The 27,764-nt window shown below is 29.9% G+C and overlaps 1 protein-coding gene across 1 annotated transcript in view; it reads right to left on the bottom strand.

The window, feature by feature from the left end:
- LOC113385973 (WD repeat-containing protein 63) overlaps positions 1 to 3,068 on the bottom strand; it is a 16,479-nt gene extending 13,411 nt beyond the window's left edge. The window contains 5 exon segments of the mRNA XM_026623790.1: positions 1,172 to 1,274; positions 1,348 to 1,493; positions 1,876 to 2,083; positions 2,615 to 2,666; positions 2,978 to 3,068. Of these exon segments, the coding sequence (XP_026479575.1) occupies positions 1,172 to 1,274; positions 1,348 to 1,493; positions 1,876 to 2,083; positions 2,615 to 2,666; positions 2,978 to 3,068 (600 nt within the window).
- Positions 3,069 to 27,764: the final 24,696 nt, after the last annotated feature.

The raw sequence follows: 27,764 nt of genomic DNA, 5'->3' as shown, positions 1-27,764 counted from the left end.
CAAGATGTCTTAATTCTTGAAATCTTGTAGCAATTGTGTCTCTAATTTTGACTGTGGTCGTAGAAATATATTCAGCGTTACTGTTTCGAAGTTTATTTAAACAAAATTTATGAAATTTAATCTCAATTAACAAAAAAAAAAAAAGTGGTGACAGTTACACCAAAGCTCCAGGTTGCATTTGAACGCTCATAATTTTCAAGGAGAATTTTTTTTTTCAATATAGTGACGATCAATATTATCACCTCGTTTCAGCTTGACGTTGAGTTCTCGAACACGCTATATATGAATTTTTGCATTTTTGAGAATAATTGATAGTTTCAAAAATATATTTTCTAGTTGCCAAGCAATTTAAACGGTAAAAATTTCTTGCTAAAAGTACTTAAATTTATAATAATAATGTTCTTTAATATAATCAAATATATTTTGAAAAATCTTGCTACTAAATTTTGAAATCCGAATAGAGAGGAAACAATAGCAAATTTATATATTTGTTGTGTTAACTTATTATCCATCAAAATAATTATATAAACTTATATTCATAACTCCCTATAGGAGGGTAAAAGAACGTCGTCTGTTGAGCGATCAAGCGCTGTACAAACGTCAGATAGCACGTCACACAGCGCTACGAAAATCGAGTGAAAATGCGATCCGAGCTTCCTCAGAGTTCTTCCAGCACCGAATTCGACACGACACCAAATAAGGAATGATGGGGTTTGCCAATTTATCCCGAGCCAGAAGAGTATGAAGACGAAGACGAGATTCTGTAGGAACTCTTTCGACTTCAACAGATGATTTGATAGTTGACCAACCAGTAGTGGTGGAACAGAAAAAACCAGCCAAGAAGGCAAAAAGGGCGCGAAGAAGGAAGCCGATGACAAAAAGGCAAAAAAGGAAAGGGAAAGAAAAGAAATAGGATATAATAATATGATGATAATAATAATATAATTAGAAGACGATAAACATTTTGTATATTTTATATGCAAAAGCACAAAAATCAACTCTGTTGTTATCGATGAAGTTGTGCTGATTTCAGAAGTACAAATACAATTAAAAGTAATTCAAATTCATAGTAGTAGCTTATTCACAATTCTAAATTGAATCGTGCCCGTAGTATTTACTTTCACAAAAACAATACTTTAACTTTATATTCGAACACATATATAATAAATACTTTAAAACGCTTACCTTGGTCATTTGTAGGATTTGTTTGATTTTCTTCGAAAGCCTTCTCACTCCATTTCTTCTTCCCGACCAAGCTGCAGTTTTTCCCTTTACTAATATGTAAAATTGTCATTGGTATAGTGTCAAGCAATATGTTATTGATCTATATTTAATCTAGATACTTACGCCTGAGGGTCATGTTCATAATTGTTTTCTAGAGCATAAGAATCTTTCACTGATTTCCAGAATAAAAGTTCTGCAAAAACTTTATTGTTAGTCGCAGCAACTCGCGTAAACTGACGCACAATATAAATAGCCAATTTTCGTAACTCCTAAAAATAATGAGTTAAGGATTAGATTATACTTATTTTTTAGTAAAAGTTTAGGACATTATTTTTTCTTATTTTATATTAGTATTCCAAATATAAACTAGCAAATTAACAAATAAATTATGATTAGGATATTAAAATAAGATATATATAAAAAGCAGTATTGGCGAAAGAAAAAAAAAACGAATAAAAAAAGTGAAATCGATTTGGTTTGAGATAAATAATACTGATAATATTATTGGTATTATAAGAACTTGAACTTCCAGAAACTTTATAAATTATGAAAAGAATAACTACCTACTTACCGAATTTGAATGAAATATATGAGCTTATACATAATGAGATTTCAGGTAATTCCGAACAAATAACTAATTTATCTTTGTACCTCATGCACAGTTCCAGTCGGTGCATTTAAAGCAGCTTGAAAAACTCGAAACAATGAAGCTTGAAATAGCATTCCTGGACATTTACAAGACCAGGCGATGCGATGTAGTAAGCTACACGCCGCCACCACTGCTCTCGAGGGTAAACTGCCATCTGTCGCCTTTTGTAACAACATCGTACAGGCGCGCACCACTTTCGGATTGCAAAGTCTGTCGAAAGGTGACTCAGTTAGTACTATTTTGAACATTTTCTATAGTAATAGATTTGTCAGAAATATTACTTTATATAGAATAATTTGTATATATGTAGAAAAGAAACTAAACTAAAAGCAATAAAACTTAACTTGTTACAAAAAATAATCCAGAATCATTAATATACTATATTCATACATAGCCTCAAATGTTGTAATCCTAGACATAAAAACATATTTTTATCGATTTTTGCGGTGCAAATATTTCTACGTCAAATAAATCAAATATCAACTAATGTCGAAACACTATATACTTACAATTTGTATTTCTAGACCCTAAACAAAGATCTGTAATTTAAAAGTTAATTTATGCCAATATAATTTTATTGATGGCTTTATATATTTAATTAATAGCTAAATTTCTGAGGAGAATAAAAAATAGTATTATGAAAGATTTTGCGCTTTATATAGATTAAAATAGACACATTATTTCAACTTTTCACATACCTGAACACAAAATGAATCTTAATAAAAACAAATAAATATTTACCTTGTTTCATAATCACTGAATTTAAATTGAACTTCAAAAGTTTGTGGTTCATCTGAAAATAGAACAGTACAATCATAATTAAGGTTTTACATAATATAATATAATTCACATAATATAAGTGAACATAATAAAAAACGACTGCGAATACTACTTTATAAAAATAGTTTTAGTTTTATTAAATGGAAAACAGAGCAGCAATCTTTGTTTCAACAACTCGTTTTTAATTATGCGATAAAGTATATAAATGCTACTTTATATAAAATGTAAAATTTTGAGTAAATATAAAGGTGTCAATCGATTTATATAATACAAATTAATAATTTTTTATAATATATTTTGTAATATATATAATAATAATTTTACCTTCTTCCTCGTTTGAATGTTCCTCATCATCATCTTCTTCTTCTTCTTCCTGCTGCAACACAGGCTCTTCAACAAAAAATTCATATATCATATATCATATATCATTTTTAAAAGTAAAATAAAAATAATGATTGAAAAATATAGAAAATTGCTCATAACAAACAATAATATATTTGCAAAACATGATTTATGATGAGACGCCACATTATGGTTGGCTTTTTATAAAGATAGCAATGTCTGGAATTTAAGCGAAATACACATTTCATAAAGTAAAATAAAAAAAATCAATAATAATGATAATGGGGTGTAATGTTTCGACTCACAAGATATTTCCCGTGCAATAAGTCTCTCGACGTGTATGCAAATATAAAAAGACGTAATATAAGTATCATAATAGGAAAAATTCCTTATAAACATGGTGATTGCATCTGGCTTTCGTCATATACGCCTAAGCATGTATGAATAAAATAGAATTCCTCTGTTTTCCCGTATAGAAGCCATTGGCTTCATAACACGAGCGAAACCGACTCTAACAAATTAGATTACAACAGACAGAAATGGTTATAATCTTCTGTAGTCTAGATGCACGATACGTATGCTCCAGTACAATGGAAAATGAAAGAAATTGCACGAGATTTCAGAATATTATCAAGATGAATGAGTTTAATAAAACAAATAGTAATGAACAAACCTATAAGTAAAATCATGTTGTAATTGAAAAGCATAATTAACTAACTTAGATTCTCTAAGATATTTGGGAGAGAGAGATTCATGATTATCCTAGGCTAATTAAATACTAGTGGTGTATGGTATCGTGCCTTAAGGCAAATTTCTGGAACGGTACTGTACTCTTTAGCGACAATGAGTATTGATGCTGAGGGCACCATAACTTCCCGTACCAAAAATTTATTTATTTAAAAGAGATTTTATTTGAACTTTGAAAAAAATAGTTTCTTGAGTAATTTTAAATTTTTGAAAAAAACTGAATTTTTGGAAAAAAAAACTTGGAAAAATGATTTTTTTATTTTAAAATATCTTGGAAATCTTGAATTTTTTTTTAAAGCAATCGCACTGCTGTAGCTGCATAGAGACAAAATATCGAAGCGGGTAAGCGCCGTGTTGCCGTTTATGGACAAATAATGTTACGAAACCCATAGAAATTTAAACAAAATTGATACACATTATTAAAATCTCCATAAAATATCCGATAATTTGATGTGCATAAGTCTAATGATCATTTTTGACCGCCAAATAGCATTCTTTTTTACTTTTTTTTACTAGATCTCCGAAACCCCTGGATCTGCCTTTCCAAAAAGGATCAGCTCTTCACTTCGTCTATACGAATAAAATAATTTTTGAATTATTAGAATCGGACGCTCCGTTCTCTTAAAAACGGAGTTACCCTTTTTGGGACTTTTTGCCCCGTATCTTTGGAACGGCTAGACCTGCTTTTGCCAAAAACTAATCAGCACGTCTCCTTATCAATACGAATCGAATGTTTTTTGAATTATTCAAATCGGTTGATTGGTGTTCCCGTCACACACACACGCATTCATCTATTTTTTCTATAGTATGCCAAAATGTTCAGAAACCCTTGAAACGTAATAACGATATATACGATATATAAAAATTTTCATTTAAGATTTTTTTGCGATTACTATAACTTACCCTACGGGAAGAATTAATAGGACAAACGCTTTAAAATAAAAGTGAAATCAATCAATAATCTTCATATCGCATTATTTTTCATTCAATTTGCTACTAATTAAAGTTAACTAAAGCTGGTTATTTTTAACCATTTTAAAGTTAATCAAATATAATAACATTTATTCGATAAAGAACATATAATATCAGAGCACTGCTTTGCCCTAATCATTGAGGAATTTGAGGTGATACATAAAAATAATATTAATTTCAATTAAACGTTCCTAGAGCAAGTGAAGGACCTAATATTTACATAATATTTTAACACCAAAAATTTTCGTACATGCATATCTAATGCTTTAGAATCGACTTGATTACCATGCCTAAAAGGGTCAAAATATAAAGAGCATTCAAATCAATACGATAATAAGGGTCTTATATTCAAACAATATCATATTTCGCAATAAACTGCCCGAAGGGACAATGGGTCCAATCGATGTGTCAACCGTAAAGCTAATAATTGCCTGGAAAGGACGCCCACTCCGGTCGTGGGTTTCGAAATGGATCCATTACGGTACTGTACTCTTTAGCGACAATGAGTATTGATGCTGAGGGCACCATAAGCTGCAGAATTGGTATGTACATAATATGCTTTGTTCATCTAACCATGTAGCCCCTTGTATTGTGTATCGAGTCACTTGGGAATTTCGTTATTTGCCTACGCGATCTGTTTACTCAAAACACAGTAGAGGAGTTGAGTATTGGTCTTTTACGAGAGAATGAATTGATCTTAAATGTCCCCGATTGGCAAGACGATTCACGTTGAAATGGTTAAAACTAGAAATATTGAAAAATTATTGTATAATAAAATATCTGAAAATTGGTTTAAGAAGTAAACCTGACCAACGAAGAATTCATTCGGTAGTAATCAAATCAAAATAATATAATTAACAACAGGCTAACGCTAAAGCAGTTGTGCAAATATATATTTAAAACTAAAATTTAGAAATAATGAGATAAAATTTTAAAATTGCCACAATTTCATGATTCATTTTATTAACTTGTATTAACCACACATGATCACCATATCAGTCATATATGTCTGCCGCCAATAAGTTCTACATTAGTCTCTGATATTCCTGATCTGGTAGATCCACGATTTCCTGACATCTGGCCACGTTAATGGCAGATGTCAGGCCCAAACGATACATGTATGCTGCGGAAGTGGCCTAATAGGTACTAAACTTAAAAATTCTTAGCTCACATAAAAACAAAAAAGCAGCAAATAATGATCAAAATGAAAGAATTTGATTGGCTACTGCGTATAAAGTCTAAGCTCTCTGTTGAAAATAAGTTGCTGCTATATAAATCAATCATTAAACCAATCTGGACTTACGGAATTGAGCTCTGGGGATGTGCTTACAAATCGAACATAGCTATAATGCAGAGAACTCAGTCAAAAATTTTAAGTACAATACTTAATTCTCCGTGGTACGTTACAAATGAAACCATTCACAGCGATCTCAACATGAAAAAGGGTGCAATTAACGTTCAAAGAATTAGGAAAAATACAAACGTAAACTGGAATCACATTCAAACCCATCAATAGGCGACATTATCCAACCATTTAGTGTTAGAAGATTGAAACGTCAATGGCCTTTAGATTTAGGCTTCTTAGATTAGCTTCAATATATCATTATCTTTATAATTGTTAAACTAAGAAGATCTCATTGGAGCTCTTCTTAGACATCGCTCTCAAATATTGTCAAATTTAGCTTATAGGAATTTTTATGTATTTCTGATTGCTGACTAAAACAGAGTTAAAAAAAAAAAAAAAAAATAAGACTGACAGGACTTGTCGAGAAAAAAAATTAATATAGGGTCATGTCAGTATGTATGACATAAAAAATTGTGTTTTTTCATGCACTTTTGCCATTTTTTCGGTACATTAGGTTTTCTTAATGCATTTTTTAAGTTACCATGGCCCATGTGTTATTTGTTCTAATATTATCGTGACAGTTAACGTGCTAATTTTATTTCCGAGGGCTCCTTGACTTTTGGGTTAGCTAGCTGTCGGCCATTACGTTCGACACACGTTTATATATTAATAATGCCATTACATTATACCGTTTATCGCTATTGATTCACAGAATGCCGTAATGTATGCACAGGCTGCCTATGATATTATTGGATCTTGTTTGCTTATTTGCATGTTGCTTATTAATAGCGACTAATTACGTATGCTACGGGTGCTAATTCCCTTTTCATGACATCGTACTGACAGTTGACCTGGTGTGAGATAAATTATAACATGGCTTATGAAATTATTAAATGGCGACAAGTTAATATTGTGGAATTGATACTTTGAGAAAAAAAAGATAATAAGGCTATCATCGCCAATTTCTGATCACTATTATTCCAAAACCTAATAATTTAGGAGCAAAGTTTTTATTTAAAATTTTTATATACTTTGTTATATAGTTTAACAAGAAATTACTATTTATAAACACTAAAATTTAATATAGATAATTTCGTTCTCCATTATCGAAAAAAGTCGTTCCCAACGTAAGAAATTAAGTGACTGGAATTTGTAAACTTTACCGTACGTTGCGCAGTAAATACAATACTTAACACTTAAATAAAATATAACAATATTTTTATAAGAGTGTAATATGGTTAAAAGAAGGATAATTGGACAGAGCTTTTCTTTGGTCCAGTGTGCTTTGAGATGCACATCTGACTAAAAATTTCTTAAGCAAAATTTCAGCAAAATGCCCAATTAAATTAATTTATTTTTCACTCCAATCATTATAGTTCAATTCTTTTTAATGTATGAACTAGAACGACATTTTTATCTTTATTATAATAAAAAATGGAATGTGATAATTAAAAAAACAGCAACAAAAACTAGTTGCTCCTGCTATAACGACATTCAGAATATATTAGTATAGCATAGATAAGTTGAAAGATGAGCAAAACATATTACTTACTAAACAAACTAATAAAAGTTAAAATCGAATTAAGTATACACATTTTTTGAAGGAGAAAATAATTTATTCTATTTTTCGATAGTTTACCATTATGATTTTTTTTTAGATGACGCAGAAGTCTAAATTGTTTAATGTTGCCAGGCGACCTGGGCTTTTCAACCTGATATAAATTGAAAGTTATATAATCCATTTATACCGCACAAATTATTTTTAACTTCCCGTGGGGTAGTTATAGTAATGGGCCGAAAATCGAAAATGGAAATTTTTGAATTTCTTGACGTTTTGAAGGTTTCTAAAAATTTTGGCATATCTCAGATAAGATGGATGTTGTGTGTGTGTTTTGTATGTCCGCATTTTTTCGTCCACGTTTTTGGGCGCACGGATCAACCGATTTGAATGGTTAAAATTCGATTTCTCTTGATAGGGAGATGTGCTGATTAGTTTTTGGCACAGGCAGGTCCAGCCGTTAGTGAGATACGGAGCAAAGAGTGCGGAAAATACAAATCGAGTTTTTGAGAGAACGGAGGTCCGATTTGAATGATCTAAAAGCATTCAATTTGTAATGATTGGAAGAAGTGGTGATTAGTTTTTAGCAAAGGCAGACATTTTGAAGATACAGAGCGTCCGATTTTAGTTTTCAAAAAAAATTATTTTTCAAGTAAAATTTGTCTTCGTATATCGAAAATAATTCAGATTTTAATTTTAATTCTGTTCTAATATACTTTGAACAAATAATTTCAACTTTGCAATTCTGTTTATATAATTCTTATAAATATTAGACAATATATATAAAATCTATTTGAAAACATTTAATATTCCTCGATCATTTCGTTACTGTACGGGAAGTTCCAGCAATTTGCCTTAAGGCACGATGCCATACACCACTAGTTTTGTGTTTCATTTGCATATACATATAAAAGGCTTATGATCACTGATTTTTGATCCCCTAATTTTGTTGGATGGAAAACAAAAATTCGGCACATAAAAGGTTAAGTGAAAATAGCACGAAGCATCTTGCAATCTATAGTACGGGTTAATTAGTATTTTAGTTTCTCCATATAGCTCTCTGTATTACTATCCTACATCCCGAATAAAGGTGGATGCATCCTAGCTACGGCAATCAAGTGTCCCATCGTTCATGAAACTAGGACGTTTAATCGCTGGCATAACAATAGCAGCGGAAGCAAAGCCTCTATTGTGCGATGGGCGGCGAACGCTTGACCGATTTTCAATAATAGACGAACAATGCCAAAAGGTTTATTAGACGTGTCATACGCAACGGCTATTTCACTAATTGCCGTCATTAGCAGAAAAATATTCGGTTCGAGTCGGTTTATAGAAGTGGGCAAAATTATATTAGAGCTTGATATGCAGCGAAAACTTTTTTAAGATTTTCCGCGTCCAATTCCTCATTTCTGTGTATAAGGGACTACACTGCGAAATGAGCGTAATATATTAATAAGTTAGTTATTTGGTTAGGTTTATTCAAACAGTATCTCTATATTTTTTTCTAGCATTTATGTTTGAATTAGGCTTTAATTCTTATAGAGTTATGTTGTCATTAAGTTGTCATTAATCAAATACTAATTCAAGCTGAAACTGGTACGTATCATTAAATTAATTAAAAGTTTATAAAAGTTACTACTAGTATTTCAAACCTGTATAAACTTCAAAACTATCAAATTTTTAACTACGAGCATTTATATAAACTTAGTTTAATACAGGCAAGTAACAAAGAGTTTACATCAATTAAACATTTTTAACTTTCCGTAGGGTAGTTATAGTAATGAGCCAAAAATCGAAAATAAACATTTTCATATTTCTCGACGTTTTGAAGGTTTCTGAACATTTTGGCATACCTCAGAAAAAATTGATGTGTGTGTCCACGTTTTCGGGCGCACGGATCAACTGATTTGAATGGTTCAAAAAACATTCGATCTCTATTGGTAGGGAGATGTGCTGATTAGTTTTTAGCAAAGACAGATCCAGCCGTTACGGAGATACGGAACAAAGAGTGCAGAAAATACAAATGGAGTTTTTAGAGAACAGAGTATCCGATTTGAATGATCTAAAAATTCATTCAATTTGTAATGATAGGGAGAAGTGGTAATTAGTTTTTGGCAAAGGCAGGTCCAGCCATTTCAAAGACACAGAGCTAAATGTGTTTTTGAGAGAACTTGGCGTCCGATTTGAATGATTCAAAGAACTTTCTGCTTGTTTCAACAAAATATAAAGGTTCTGATATACTTTAAATGAACAAATAATTTCAACTTTGCAATTCAGTTTATATAATTCTTATAAATATTAGACAATGTACAATATTTATAATAATCTATTTGAAAACATTTAATATACCTCGAAAATTTCATTACGGTACGGGAAGTTCCAGCAATTTGCTTTAAGGCACGATGCCATACACCACTAGTTCTTTTATATATTTGCATATATAAAAAGCGCAGGGTCAGGAAACATGAAAGCAGAAAAGTGTATAAAAAATGTGTAATGGTAATGGAAATAGTAAATAAGAAAGAGAAAGGGAATCATCGATTTGAGGCAGATTAACATTTACATATGTGCTAATCTAATATTTTCAATTTAGAATTATACTATTTATCAGCTCATTATAAATAAAGTCTTATATTACACAAAGTTTTATATCAATACTATGTGTTCAATTTTTGAATCGTGATCAGATCAATCGTAATTATTTTTTTTGGAACGGTAATCAGAATATTATTAATAAAGTTAAATTTCTTGTCGTAATCTCAATTAATGCAATGAATATGCATGAAATGTAATTTATAACAATTAAGTAAACTATTGAAAATACCTACAATTCGAATTTTTGCACGATTAATGCAGTCTAGTTTATTTTAATCTAAGAAAATATATATGTAAATACATAAGAAAATTTCAATTTCTTAATAAATATTATTTTTGTTGATGTCTATGTATGTATTATATACATACATTATTCTTCATACATTCGATTATCCGGATGCCCATCGACAAATATTAGTCCGGTTGATCGCGGTTCTAATCTACTGTATAGAGAATATTCAAATAATATACTTGAAATATACTTTAATACTACTATTTATTGAACGTATATGATAAAATAATAAACACAATTAAACATCATAGACTTTAAAATTTTAAAATTTACCAAAATAAGTGACTTTAATAAGTCCATTGACTGATTACCATTTGAATGTAAACATTTACTTAATCATACTATACAACTTTCTAAATTTTGACTTCCCAAAGCTTAAACAAACGACATGAAAGATTTTCTCTAAATCATCTAGATTGTTTCGACGTAAAAATCTATATAATATTGATCAAGAGACAATTCCAGGTCATTCTCCTATAAATTATCAAATTAATCCGAACTTTAGTCTAATCCAAGTGCATTTAGTTGACAAAGCTGCCTGACTCCTGATTTATCTCAGTATTTGGAAGCCCGTCCTTCCACTTTCGTTAAATGCAGTGACGTAGTTGCTGAAGGACTTTGGCGCATAACTATTGCGGTGGAGCGGCACGTACGCGGAGTCAAATAGCCGGAACTGTGCGGTCAAACTATCCCCGTAGAGAGAGAGAATTACGGCGGGCTGAATTATTATACAGGTAACGGCTATCCCATCTCGATAAAACCATAGCTGGTGGCACGTTTGAAAAGTCTAATGAATTCTAATTTATATGAATGTTTTTATCGACGTCGAGACGTCTATTTAACGAGAAAAAACGATATATCTGGTGAATAAAAAAAAATTATTTATTTTGTCATCTCTATAAGAAATGATTAGTATTTGAGATTTATCATTCTAGTATTATTTTTGTAATTTTTGTATTTTGTAATTTTGTAAGTTTTTATTTATCTTCGAATTTACCTGTCCACCATTTTACCCGTATCTACCAATTTACATGTCTACCCTTTCTTCTGTCTAAGTATGTATGTAAGCATGTATAAAATTTTGTATATTTTTGAAAATTTTGAAAAAAAAATTCTGGAAATTTTGAAATTTGTTCGAACCGTATAAGTGAACTTTAGAAATTAAAAATTTTGATACGGAACCCAAAAAATTTTTAATAAAATTAGTTCACATGTTTAAAATTTCTATAAAATATCTGATAATTTGATATGCATATGTCTAGTGATCATTTTAGACCGCTAAATATCATTTTTTTACACTTTTTTCTGTGTCTCCGAAGCCGCTAGACTAGCCTTTCTAAAAAAATTAATCAAATCTTCATTTCGTCAATTCAATATATATCATTCAATTCGGGAGCTCCTTTACTTCAAAAACTGAATTACCATTTTTGGCACTTTTTGCTCCGTATCTTCGAAACAGCTGGACCTTAGATAACAGTGAGTGTTTGTAATTTAATATAAACTTCATATAATAGCAATAAAGCTCAATTTCAAACGTAGAACCATTTTAATTAGAAAACGTTCAGAGTAGTAGTGAAAAAGAAAAGGGCCGTTTTTAGGGTTTTTCTGGCAATTATTCGAATTTTTCTCGTCGTAAGAACCATCCTTGGACTTCAACGATCATTTTAAAAAAAGAATTGGCCAAATTGGTCCAGATGTTGTTGAGTTATGCGCTTACGAACACTTTTTGCTATTCATTTTTATATTATAGATGCATATAAATAAAATTTGAGTATCTGTTTGTAATATTAAAAGATCTAACAAGATGCTAAACAACTTAAATATGATTTAAAATAATAAAAAAAAATCTTCATGTATTCAATAAAAATGAGTTTTTTCTAATGAATTTTTTTTAATCAGAATTGAAAAGAATTGTATAAAATACTGTTCATTTTTTTTATTATTATCTTAATGAAAATTAGCTCTTCCAGTCAGTCAAAAAGTTCTATTTTTTAATTTGCATAAAATTAATTCGAACTTCGCATTCGGTAATTTTCTTATTCATAACGTATTTTTTCATATAAACATTCATTGTTAATATCATTTTTAGATATTTAAAGAAGCAATTGCGAAGAATCAATTTAAGCCTATCCACACGAATGCCGTCGGCAACATTAAAGTAATTTAAGTAATAATTCTGCAATTTGCGAGTAGAAAGGGTTAATCTTATATTTTTCGAAAACCTGGAACAATCCAGAATAAAAGTTCCAAATTCGGATCACGAGATGGAAATCCGGGACTGCCCCGACCATACCGGGACGTATGGTCACCTTAGTTAACAAAAACTGAGAGTCAACTCAATCGATTTTAATCTTATAAAATTTAATATGCTATGGTTGGAATTAGGATGAAGGGATATCTATTATGTTTATAAATGCTCGATTATTATTCTAAATTATGATTGTGGATTATAAATTATAAAAAACTGGTTATGGATAATGAACTATAAAAAACTGGCATGATTTAATTTTGGATTATTTGTAAATTAATTAATATATAATTAATTTTATAAAAAGTATTACAAAACGGCCATCGACTATCCTACTTTAATAGGCATCCGATGTCTATTGCACACCGAGCTAGAAATCACAACCGATGTTGGCTAATGACACGCGCAATTAAATTCGATGCACCAAATCGAGTAGAAAACCGCCAATAGAAAATTTATAACGTTGAAGTTTTTGGATCTACTTTACGATTCTCGATATCATATAGTTTGAACTATTTCAGGATGAGGTAGTAGAATAAAGGATATAACCCGATCGTTAAGCGATCTAGGTCAGATTTTGTGGAACCGAATGATAATAAAATGAATTTTGAATTAATGCACAATTTAGACAATTATAAAGGGCGTTAATTAATTTTTAGCAGCAGAAGCATTTAATTTATATAAATGCTTCTTTAATTCTTTAATTTATATAATATTATTTTAGATATATTTTTTAGATAAAATAATAAGACAAATAACTAGATTTGATTGTGTTGTATGTTAGAAGAGCTAATATGTAACATATTTTTGATATCGTTATTTTGCACACAGAAAAATATTATAGTAGGATAGAAATTATTGTACTTATAAACTATTAAATATATTTATTGTAACATGTGTAAACAATAAAATCCAATAATTTTATATTAAAATTTTAATTTTCCTTACTGAAATATACATTTTCTTTGAGAATAACAGTAAACGTCATAACAATTTTTATTTATGCTGCTATAACGGCATCAGTAAAAGAAAATAATTAAAATCACTTATTGCATTTCCTTTGCTGTTATATCACTACTTTAATGTTCTTCATTGTTTATTACTTATACATCTGGGCATTCCCAGAGGGTAGAAACAATTGCGAGATGCTTTAAAACCCAACAATTACATTACGTTAACGAGTTGCGTTGTAAAATAAAACATGATAACAGATACTGCAAGAGAGAAACCAGAAAAATATCCGTGATAAAAATTATTATACAATAATAAAATTAATGAAAAATCTTCGTTTATTGCTAATAAAATAAGCAGATTTGAGTAAATGCAATTATTACGTAAGGTAACACGCAACATATTTTTATTAAAATTTAATAAACTTACTGAAAATTAAAATATAATGGAATTTATTAGAAATTTATTATTACGGATATGCAATTTTTGTTATTATTGTAACTAACTTTCGATCATTGCTATAAATCATCCAGAAATCGAAAAGGAAAATTTTCACGTATGTAACATATTGGCATACCTTAACAAAATCGATGTATATATGAGCGTATGGATGTATATATGTGATAAAAGAATTTTTTTCGACGTTTTCGGGAGCATTCGATTCATATTGGTGGCAAAACGTGCTAATTAGTTTTTGTGACTACCTTTCACCATTTAGGAAATACAAAGCAAGGAGTGCAGAAAATTGAAATTAGATTTTGATAGAACAGAGCTTCCGATTTTAATGCTTAAACATATTCAATTCGTAATTATGGGAAGACGTAGTGATTAGTTTTTGGAAAGACAGGCCCAGCCGTTTCAGAGATTCTGAGTTAAAAGTGTAAAAGATGATAGTTTTTGAGAGAGCAAAGTTTCCGATAAGAATGATTCAAAAAATATTCGATTCGTTTCGAGGGGGTGATATTCTAATTAGTTTTTCCATCCGTTTCGTCGATGTAATACTTTATCTCTAACTCCGCTTGATTAAGTTTTGTGTATTTACTTTCTATGTAATCATAGAAATCGTATAATTTATAAGCTCTTATATTTTGCCTCTAAAATACGAATAATGAAAGTTAGCCTATAATAATGTATTTGAAAATATTTAAAATTCCTCGAATATTTTATTACAGTACGGGAGGTTCCAGCAATTTGCCTAGGGCACAATGCCATGCACAGCTAGTTGACTTGATTTTTTATAATAATTTGTTTTTTTGCTATTTCAGATCATGAAATGAAAAAAATCTGAGACTCATTTCTTTTTTATGTGTAACTATGATCGATAGCTAACTATAATTGATATCCTAAATTATATTAGTGAACTATTCATTGTATGCGTATTATGCATCGTAATTTTATTATCACTATAAAATGATCTAAGAATTTGAAACTAACACCTATGAGTGAGTATGAGAAAGTACATTTATTTAAAGCATGTTCAATAAATTTTAATATAGTAACAACATCTGTAAATTATGTGAAATAGTATTTTACGCATAAACTATTAATTATTTTTGTTTGATAAATCATTTTGAAATGCAATATCAAGTCGAATAAATATGACGCCTTAATCGGAATAATGCAAAGATAAATAACAACATGTTACGTTAAAATAAACAACTAAACAAATATTTACATTTCACAGAAAACTTTATATAAAAAATTATTAAAGAAACTATTAAACGATTTCACAAAGCATGATTTTATAATTAAAACGAAGTTCAACAAGATTCATTAATCCAAACCGATTGGCATCGCTGAATAAATTCTCTTGGCGACATTACTTTATCGTAAAATATCTGTGTGCAGCAGGAATAACATTTCTTTGATGCTTTGCTGCTTCTAGTGGCCTCACACCTTCTCCAATTAAATCGCGTGAAATCTCGAAATCGAAATCTACTTTCCCTTTCGCCAAATGAAGAGAAATGATAATGTCACAGAAATACGTCTGGCGATATAAGTTCAAAGGTTTTCAATACAGAGATGACTCAGCAATGAGAATGTGTCTGAGAAGTGTTAGGTTGACAGTAAATAATTTGTTTTAATCAGTAAGAGATCGAGGTGAAGTAAATTAATAGAAAATTTATAAATAACAACGTAATGTAAAAACTACTAATAAGCCTGGCCGAATATAGTTCCAAAGTGTAAAATTACTGTCTTTGCTTTTTTATTTTTAACTTCCCGTAGGGTAAGTTATTGTAATGGGCCGAAAATCGAAATTGAAAATTTTTGCATTTCTCGACGTTTTGAGGGTTTCTGAACATTTTGGCATACCTCAGAAAAAATGGATGTGTGTGCGTGTGTATGGATACAAATTTCCAGTCACGTTTTCGGGCGCACGGATCAACCGATTTGAATGGTTGATCCGTGTGTGTATTGATTTCTATTGATAGGGAGATGAGCTGATTAGTTTTTGGCAAAGGCAGGTCCAGCAGATACGGAGATGATGAGCAAAGAGCGCAGGAAATAGAAATCGAGTTTTTGAGAGAACGGAGCATCCGATTTGAATGTTCTAAAAAACATTCAATCAGTAATGATTGGGAGAAGTGTTTATTAGATTTTGGCAAAGGCAGGCCCAGCCATTTCGAAGATACGGAGCTAATGTGCAAAACATGCCATTTTTTTGAGTGAACTAAGCGTCCGTTTTAAAGGATTCAAAGAACTTTCTGCTTGTCTTAACAAAATAATTGATTTTGAAAAAAAAATTTGTTTCAACCTTTTTGTTACAATATTAATAATAATCTATTTCAAAACATTCAGTACTCCTCTAACATTTCGCGGTACGGGAAATTCCAGCAATGTGCCTTAAGGCACGATGCCATACTCCCAACTAGTTCCCTTATATATTGCACGATGACCACCTTATTTTTCCAAGATTATCTTCTTATGCAAGTTGTCAAAAACAACATCCTTCTACGTTCCTGTTTAATTTCTTAAAAATTACCCAAACCAATTTTCTTTTCTTTCCGAATCATATAAAATACAATTATGTCTTATCCGATTCTAATAGAATTACTATACATTGGTTATATTCTGCATCGTGCTAAATTCAAATTCCTATAATAATTTTCATCACATGTGATATATTAGCTTAATTTTGCATTAAGTTTATAATGTCAACACCATTATGAACATACGTTGCATGCATAATTAATTGAGATGAAGTTATATGGACATAAATTTGTAAATATCGTGCATGAGCTATTCCATAAAGCGCTCGACTTTACTTTCATCGGAAAGTAATAATAATAATTTTAATTACAAGAAATTATAAAAATAGGAATCGATATTGTTTAAAAAAATCGATGTTCACATCAACTTTACAATAAAAAAAACGTCGAAATTCATATAGATCTCAATAATAGTAATAACGATAGGGATAAGATGAGAGCAAATATTTTAATTATGTTTTATGAAAAAGTTGATATCCACAATAAATTACAATAATTCGAATCCATGAACTTCAAACAAGTCTTTCTTAAAACCCACAATACAAACCGAAATCCCCGAATTTATTTAGATCCCAAACGCACACTAAACTAATTGCAGACGGATTCTGCTTTGTGTGCACGGCAGCAATTACTTTAATGACACCCGAGGACTGAATACGAAAAAAAACCTAGAACTCTTACGGGGTGAGGGAAGATTTGAATAACGCTTTTGGATCCAACACCCCGAGTTCGTCACGTCTTAGACTTGCCTTGTCAACAACGCGGCGGCTCCCTATCCTAATGGATTAGAGTAAGGACTGCCCTGAGGCAACTAAAGATGTAATTCAATAGTGAGGAACGTGGAACCGTTCACAAATGTCACCAACGTCTTACGATATTTAATTATTTCAATGATGTGTGAAAGTATTCGAGAAAAGGATGAAATGTATTAGAAATGGTTAAAGTATACTTGACTCGGAATAGGGATTTATTATATTGTTGGTTATAATTACATTAATAATGAAAAAGAGCTAATTCGTCCTGCTAAAATATCAAAAAAACCTTAATTCAGATGCTGTTTTATTTAAATGAAAGCCAGGTCTATTTGGAAAACATTTTACTAATTGAAGTACATAATGAGAAATATTGTCATAAAAATAATATTAGATGATGATTTATTTAAGAGAAGACTCAGTGATATTGTGGATTTGCTATAAATAATTACAGATTCAATAACCAATTAAAATTCTAAACCCGAATTAAAGATTCTTGATTAATAATTTTAAATGTATCAATATTTTATTCGGCACTTCAAAACTGAAGTCATAAGTTGATGATAGAATTCCTAAAATTTCAAAATTTTTGAAAATAATTTAGAAATGTTTGAAAACAAAATTATTCCAATTTAACATCAACTACATGGGCGCGTATTTACTTGATTTGCATTCGATATTATTTCGGAATAATTACAGCAAATCAGAAATTAAATTGGATATTATTTCAGAGCGTATATCCGAAAATTAAAAATCATTACTCTTTAAAAAGAATCAATATATATCAGAAAATTAAAAATTATTATTCATTAAAAATAATTAATATATATCACAAAAACTACTAGCATTCGATTAATTCATTAAATGGTTTGGAAAACAAGGTATGAAGATGTAATTAATGATGAGGTACAAGAGGAATATACCTCCTGACATAAGTATTGAATCCCAATCAAAATTTGCATCCAATTTAAACTGGTGATCTTCATACAAAAGGGTAATTTTCACTCAATAAAATTAAAGTATCACTAGATATAATTGGCCTTAAGACAATTTGTAAAAGATTCTCGATATTCTCAATAGACTTTATCAATAACAATCAAGATTTAGTTACTTTTTAAATAGTGACGACCAAATTTTGAAATTTTGGTCCATTTTTTCGAAACTTTGCTGAATTTTAGTGTTGTTCAGATCATAAACTTTAGTATAAAATAGCAAAAAAAAATCAACAATTAATTTCTAAGAAACATCTCGGCCAATCTTTACTAAACTAACTCAAGTAATTCAATAAATAAAATTGAAGTACTATTAGATATAAGCTTTAAGACAATTTTTAAAAGATTCTCGATATTCTGAATGGACTTGATCAATAACAATTAAGATTTAGTTATTTTTTAAATAGTGACGACCATATTTTGAATTTAATTGATTTTTTCGAAACTTTGCTAAATTTTAATGTTGTTAAGACGATAAACTTTAGTAAAAAATAGCAAAAAAAATCAAAAATTAATTACTAAGAAACAGCTCGACCAATCTTTACCAAACTAACTCAAGTAATTCAATAAAATACTATTAGAATATTTAACCCCATTTCAAACAGTACCATGTATGTAACTATAAGCATTTCGACAACGGTGAGTCGTTCTCAAGATTATGTAGATTAAGATTCAATCAAAATTATCCCCTGCGCATTCTCATAGATTAGGTATAGTGGCAAGTAATCACAGCGATTGCTTGGATATATCAGAGCTACACCATAAACACATTGTAGATGTTCCAGAATATCGTGTTGGTACTGTTTGAACAACCAATATGAAAATGCGAATGAAGAAACTTACAACTTTTTTCAAAACAATGTATGGACTTAGACGTACAAGTACTTGATCAATCGTTATTGCAAATACTATTTGGAGATTGTCAATTTTACAATAGCATTTTATAATATTGATATGTTGATTTTAATATTAATCAGTTTTTGTTTAATTATTGTCCAATTCATATTTTATATAATTTTATAGTATTAGAGTCTCTGCTTTTTATTCCTCTAATGTCTTTTAGATTTATCTTATCACAATTATTTTCAGAACTTATTCTCTTTGCGACACTATACTTACAGATTATTTTTACAAGTTCATTCCTAACATCAAATCTTTAATTTATTTCTACTTTATGAATAAAAAGTACTCACTCGAGGGTAAGTGGTTGAGTTACTAGACTCAATTAAAGGACCCGGGTACGAGAACCCCCTTCGAAGAGCATGATATCAAGCAGTAGTGACACCCGTTTTTACTTGGAAATATGTTTCCATTATTTAGTATTTACTTTAATATGTTTCCATGTGAAAATAGCCTTCATTCGGCATTACTGCAACAATAAAAATATGCGCCCTGTTACAATAATTGTAATAATAAAACTAATCACACAGAGATGAGACATCTGTTTGGGTTGCCACCGATAAAACGGACTTAGTATTAATTCAACTTGATTTAACTGCTTATAGGACCCTAAGTTCTACTTGCTGTTTAAAATAATAAAAAGATTTTACTCTAATATTGGGTTTTTATTATTGCAATGGGTATTTATAAAGTATGTATATATCACACTCCAATGAATTGAATTATGTTCTTTAGTATGAAATAGAGATGGGTAACTCACTTCGGAGTTATCACTCCGATACAATTCCTCCCTCGGAGTGAATCCGAATGGAGTTGTCCTACAGAATTTGTCATATCCAACTTCCCTAAACTGGTACTAAATCTGCTAACAGATAGCAGATATTTGCTTGAGATTTTTTACTAATACAATACAAAGATTTGGGTGGAAAGTGTTTTTTTTCTCATCTCACAGCCAGTTTTAAGACTTTCCAGGTATATAATGTCTCAAAATATTGCTATTTTGTATTCTATATTCTGTATACGATAATGTTTGTCCGTAAATGAGCTCTTTCAATGGTATACAACCAGCTAAAAAATATGTAGAATTATAACTTTTACACAATTATGATTTTATAATTATTTAAAAGTAATAGTATGCTAATCAAACTACCTGATGTATAATTAATTATCAAAAAGGGCATAATAAAAGAATATGCGGTATTATTATTATGTGAAAAATATTATAGACAAAGATTTGTTCTTATTTTATATATAAGGTTCACTGCATTATTTTCATATAAAAATAAATATATTCAAAGAATTCTATATTTTCTCTTCAAAACTAATTACAAAATTGATTTTGATTCTCAAGTTTTTTGTCAATTTGAGATTTGTAGGGATATTGAAATGCATAAAATAGTAATTATTATATTAAAATGAAGAAAAATGTTTGAACTATTTGTAAACTATTTCTAAAGTCTTAATAAATCCTTAGATATGTTAAAAACGCACCAGAGAACACATTTGTGTCAAGTATTATGCTTCAAAGTTGTCGGAGTTGTGGAGTTATTAAGTGGATATAACTCCTCTCTGAGGTGGAGTCAAAACCTAACCGATCCGACTTCGGATATGATAAGCCCATCTCTAGTATGAAAAATAAAAGAATGAGATACGCATGAGTGCAAAATAATATATAGCTAAATTTCAGCCCAAGAATTCGATACATCATTTTAATAATAACGCAGGAATATAAGTTTGAGAACTTATTCCGTATTATAATAAAAGACAGAATGTATCGTCGTACAACGGGAAAAGAGTAAGTACGTGCGTCGTTACAAGCTATAGAGAACACGACGAATACTATGAGTGCAAAGGTGTTGTATTACTCAGGGCGATGGGAATAGTTGCGCGCTTGCGGTGATTGCTACTCCCAGTAAAAGCTCGCGCGTACGTCCTATTCCCTACCCTCACTCCACCTGAGTGCTATTTGACACCAGTCGCTGATAGAGATGAATAGAAAGTCGTAAATCCGAACCGAAATAGTCAATGTTAGATTTCAATTTGATCATCCAAGCGAAGAGATGCTCGTGCATTATTACTTTGATTAAACGGGCTGTAACTCATTTTTGGTGAATTAAATTTATACGACGTAATAATATTGGTAGTAATAATTTAATACCACGATTATATTAATTGGAGCATTTATGCCATATTTGAAATCGTAGCATATAAATGTTATATTATATTTAATTATCGAGTGATGATAAAAAAATCTATTATCTATGAAAGTTACTAGTACAAATATAAAAAAATTATAAACAACTACAACCATATGCAACTAAACAATAATATAAAATAATAAATTTATTTTTTCAAATAATAATTTAACAAAAGTATATGCAATTTAATTAATTCATTATCACTATCGAGTATATTGAGTACTTTTTACCAAAAACAAACTTATAATAAAGACCAAAAACTCATAAAAGATCATATTACATTATTATAATAAACTATATTGTCTGTATCCGATGTGTTAAATTAGCATAATCTCCAATTTTAAAAAAAATATTTTTTCTATTCTAATTTAAGATCGGATTCTTTGTCGAGATAAATAATAAGTAACTATAATTGTTGAGTATTGTTATTTAAAACGATGTGATATTCTATAGTATTTTCAAACTTCGAAACGTTTTCGAAAAATAATATTTTATAATTGTAATAAGAAGCAAAAATATTGAATAATTATCATAATTATTAGGTATAAAGTTAAAACAAAATGAAGATACGCAGGGGTAATCTGTATGATATAAAATATTTTGGCGCAAGTATCACTCAAAAAACCGTTACATTTTTACAAAAGATTAAACAAACATCATTATCTATCAGTGCAATTCTATTTATTGTAACACGATATGAAGCCCTTTTATTTGGAAAGCAATAAATATTCAGTTTAATATTTGAAATTTGTTTATCTTATAGAATCAATTGAAGATATAGCTGTTTATGCGATTATGGAATTTAAAGATAAATTTGTTTCGAGAAATTTAAACTTTAGGATATTATGTATCAAATAGCCCTTATGTAAAAATACCGAAAATACCGGAATTTTTGGAATAAATACCGGTAAAAATACCGCCTAAAAATCGGGCGGTTTACCGGTATACCGGTATTGCATTCCCTAGTACCTGCTGTTATATAAAATTACATTTTCAAATAGATGCTTTTACCATCACTCGATAATTAAATATAATATAACATTTATATGTAACGATTTCAAATATGACATAAATGCTCCAATTAATATAATCGTGGTATTAATTTATTACTACCAATATTATTACCTCGTATAAATTTAAATCACCAAAAATGAGTTACAGCCTGTTTAATCAAAGTAATAATGCACGAGCATCTCTTCGCTTGGATATACTCGTATGCACAAAGAACGTAACGTGAAAGTTTTCCCATATCATAGAAAAAAGCATAAATATTAGTATCCTTCGTTAGAGTTGACATAAAATTAACCAAATTTCGAGATTATAATACAGCATTTCCAACATCTCTTTTAGGGGCGTAGCATGCCTTGGCGGAGCCCCGTATCAAAACTTGTTAGAGAGCCCCCTTCAGAAAGGTAATGATTTTTCAAAAAATATAAAAAATGCATAAAATTAAAGGAATATTTATTTATCCTCATCCATATGTAAATTTCTGATTTTTTTTCAAACAATTTCATGCTTATATTTACTCTCCTTGTCGTTTTTCAAAAAACTGATTTATAAAGTAATGTATTCAGTTTCTTTGAAGTTTTTGCCTTCAGGAACGATAGTGACAGGTATGATAGGCGTTTCTCTCTTAAAGTTCTTAGGTAATTTTTAATTAGTAATAATTTTGAAAAATCTATTTCAGCATTTGCGATTGCAACTGGAAGGCCAAAGTATAAAATGCATTCTGTTATTATAGGAAGTAGAAGATACTAAAAATTTTTTTTTTAATTTGTGATTTCAAATTTTTAAGAGCTCACATCATGAGACCAGATTATAGTTTAAATAATTTCGTATTATTTTGTTTAAATCAAGTGTAATCTTTAACATTTTCGTATTATTTAATTCTCAATATTTTAAATACTGAATATGTCTAGCCTTTTCTCTTTATTGTAATTCCAGATATGACTTTTCATTTTTGAAAATTTTGATTCATACCTTGATTCGTATAAAAATGATTAATTATATAACAATCAGTTAAAAAAGATTTTTCTCAGTTTAATTAAATTAATATATTTGAAAGCTAATTAACGTTAATGAACATGAGTCCTCGGGCATATATCTCAGTATCAGAAATAGTCGTGTGAAATAAAAGCTTTGCTCGATACAAATGTCGATTAAAGCATAGAAACTCGAATCTACCCAAAAGTTCGGAAGGTGTTACATCAATTACATCGATAGTTTGGAGTTTCGGCAGATTATAACTTGTTTTCTAACTCGGAACGCGTGCACTGCATACGGCGGTATATCGCGATGATCCCATTTTGTTTGCTGGTCGTTTTCATGGAAGACGGCACTGGAATATTAATGCGATGATCCAAGATGAAAACGGCGAAACAATTGATTAATTATAAATAATGCCGAATTGTATAGGTAATAATAATTAAGTTGTTTTCTGTAGAAAAACTATGATTTGAGAACATATTTTTTACATTTTTATAACACCATTCACGCATTTGGGCCTTGCATATCTTTCCCTATATTTTCCCACACCATTCAATCTTCCATCTTTCGTCATTCAGCAATATTTTGCATCTCAATCTACAATTTACATATGACCACTAAATGCTGGCTGTATTATAACAAATTATTTTAATTTGTTATTGTTTACAATATATTAATTTAATTATTATAATAGATATTACTTTCGAATATCATAATACTAAAACTAAGTTAATCTGGAAGTACTGCCGTTAGAGTGCTTTACGATTTCTGTTATACCGAAAAATATATTCATCACCCATTCAGTTTTAGGACCTACACTAAAGATTAACAATATTGATAAGCCTATTGTTAACAAAGGAGTGATAAGAAACATGTTAATTACTACGACTTAGACCTTTAGACAAGCATATACGTAAATCCCATAACACTTTTCACACAATGCATAATAATGGGCGATACACATACTATAAGCCTATAGGAGAGACTGAGGATGAATGATCAACAATGAGTAAAGTGAGAACAATTAATAAATTAGTGAAGAAATTACACTTCGGACTTTGGGATTTATAGAAAATAATTTTAATAAGAAGTCAATCAAATCAATGAAATTTTAATAAAATAATTATAAAAAAAATCGATTCGAATTAATTTAATATCTCCGAATTTTTAACTTTATAAATGGAAAATATTTTATATTTATTTGATTATATGCATATTTCAAAACTTACTTGAATTTATTTTATTTGTCGATATTAAATATTTTATAGAAATCGTTTGGCTTTGAGAAATTCTGCAAAATTACTGCTAAATTATACTAGGTTTAGCAAATGTTTGTAGCATATAACAAAGATGAACAAATCAATAACTACGATTATCAGTAGTTACACACCAAGTACTGCCCAGTTTACTAAAATTTCTTCCTAAATTGAATTTAAGTTATGCAAACATGCTACATGTAACATGAAAATTTGCCAAGTCTTCTAAACAAATATTTTTAAAAGCACAACTCATAATTAAACGTTAAAAATATAATTTCTGTTCATTGTTTATTTTGGTCAAAAAATTCTGATTGTAGAATTCATATTTGACTTTCGAAAGTTATTTATTCAAGTACAATAGTTTGAGCAAGCTTTTTCATCACAGTCAACAGATCAATATTTAATTCCTAATTGGCTCTAAAGACCTTCTATCGATTTTAAAATCAATTGTTATAGGAAAAAAAAGTTCTTAGAAAAAAAGCTCGTTAGTTGATAAGCCAGAATCGTTCCCTTTTCCACCGTTTTTATTCCTTTGGAGGTGTTTTATATTTCCTTTTAAGCCCAACTAACTCCAATGTTCTGTATTAACTCATTCAAACCGAGCCCATGCAAATGCGATGCTATTATAAATGTTCGAGTAACATGACACTTTGTTCACTGTACTAAGATGAAGATAAATGCACTATCTGCTTCGCATTTAGTGAACTTTAGCAAAACTCTGTGACATTCAAATGGCAACTTGCGCGGACTTAATGATTCGAACGACCCTATCAAGATCCTTCGAGCGTGAAGTGCCTGATTTAAGTAACACTACAAAGTGATGGGAGTTACTTAACAGGAAAAGTTAAGTATATTATTATAGCCTGGAATAATATATCAAAGGCTGTATGAGTTTTTTAAATAAAGATATTCATTTGAATTATCCTGTTCATACAAATAGTCCAGTCATTTGGTGCAAAAAAAAGCTGTTGCCGGTACAGTACTCCGGGAATTCTGAAAATTGGTAATTTAATAGATTTCGAGGTGCTCTTTACGAAAATCAACTTTGCCACCTCAAATTTGAACGGCAAGTTGCCGTCATATTGAAAAAATTGCGTCAAAAAACAGCTTTTTTAAAATATCTCCTTTCTGGCTGATTCTGCGATAAAAGTATCTATGTACGAATTAAACTAGAGAAAATTTCCTACAATTCTCTAGAGAACCGTTGTTTTGTAAAACTGATAGTTTGAGAGTACGGCCGCCTCAAAGTCATTGCTGCTCTCGCCGTAGTATCAAGTCTGTCCATATATGACAGCACTTCGAACTTGACCACATTCTCTCTAATAATTAATATTTTCAATGTTAAATTAAGCGAATAAGATCTAGAAATAAAATAATTCAAATATTTTTCGTTTTTTTTGCTAATTTTTTAACACTTCAAAGGCAAAGTAGCTATAAATATACTTATAGCTTGAGTAGCACCTTATAGCGTCAAGTAGCTTGAAGCGTTAAAAAATCAGCAAAAAAACAGAAAAATATTTGAATTATTCTATTTCTAGATCTTATTCGCTTAATTTAACATTGAAAATATTAATTATTAGAGAGAATGTGGTCAAGTTCGAAGTGCTGTCATATATGGACAGACTTGATACTACGGCGAGAGCAGCAATGACTTTGAGGCGGCCGTACTCTCAAACTATCAGTTTTACAAAACAACGGTTCTCTAGAGAATTGTAGGAAATTTTCTCTAGTTTAATTCGTACATAGATACTTTTATAGTAGAATGAGCCAGAAAGGAGATATTTAAAAAAAGCTGTTTTTTGACGCCATTTTTTCAATATGGCGGCAACTTGCCGTTCAAATTTGAGGTGGCAAAGTTGATTTTCGTGAAGAGCACCTCGAAATCTATGAGATTACCAATTTTCAGAATTCCCGGAGTACTGTACCGGCAAAACGACCAAATGACTGGACTAAAAAGTCAAAATAGAATATCCTCTGTTGTGATTTTGTTGGTTTTTAAATTTCAGTCCATTTGATATTTTTTGACTAAATTTTGCCTAAAAATATCTGAGTTCAAGAGATGAACTGAAGCTACAATGATTTCTTATAAACCACAATGCTTTACAGTACTTCAATATTAAAATTATGATATAAAATGTTCGTAAAACAGTTTTATCCGATGCAATTGCGCAAGTAAATAAAACTCGCTATCTGTAAAAGCTCGTGACTTATCTCCATTTCTTTGTAAACAACTCAAACTATGTCCAGTGCAATAAAATTCGTAGTCGATTGTACATCCGTGGACTATACATAAGCATTTTAATGCTTGGAAATAGCATGACTTTGTTGCTACAGTTTGTGTGATATCGGAGACAAATCTACTAGAAAAGAAATGATTTCAAAAATTCATTTTCTTCCAAAAATTCCGAATCAATAATTATTATATTATATACCTATTCCGGTTCAGTTTTTCATGTACCGTATAAATAAAAATTATTTATCAACAACAACAAATTTAAATCAAAGTAGATAGGTACTAACAAGATTGAAACTGACTGTTAAACTAACGATATAAAAACTTCGATAAGTGTTTATAGATTTTATAAAAATTTAAAATTTAATATTAAATGTAGCATACATATATAACATATATTCTGCTATAATTTGAATATTGCTCCGGGTAACTATTTTTTAAATAACGAAAATGTGTCCGTGTCGTTCGCGGTGACAATAAACCGACATCACAACTGCAACGTTCAATTCCGAACAATAAATTACACGGCCACGAATGACACGAAATAACAGTAGTAATAGCAAAGACCACAACGACGTAAATTTTGCAATAGCCATCTATCCAACGCATTAAAATATATTTCGGATATAAAATACAGTTTTCCATTATCAAATATTGCGTTTATTTGTGCTACAGAACTACTAATCTAATCAATTTTTTATGCAATCAAATATTTAATATCTTTAATACAGCGTTACATTGATTACAAACA

This window comes from Ctenocephalides felis, unplaced genomic scaffold (genome assembly GCF_003426905.1).
Source record: "Ctenocephalides felis isolate EL2017-DRISC unplaced genomic scaffold, ASM342690v1 CF-g0.4_SCAFFOLD_03571, whole genome shotgun sequence".
Classification (NCBI taxonomy): domain Eukaryota; kingdom Metazoa; phylum Arthropoda; class Insecta; order Siphonaptera; family Pulicidae; genus Ctenocephalides; species Ctenocephalides felis.
The sequence above is the reverse complement of the archived record's forward strand: the minus strand, read 5'-3'. Positions and strand labels throughout refer to the sequence as shown.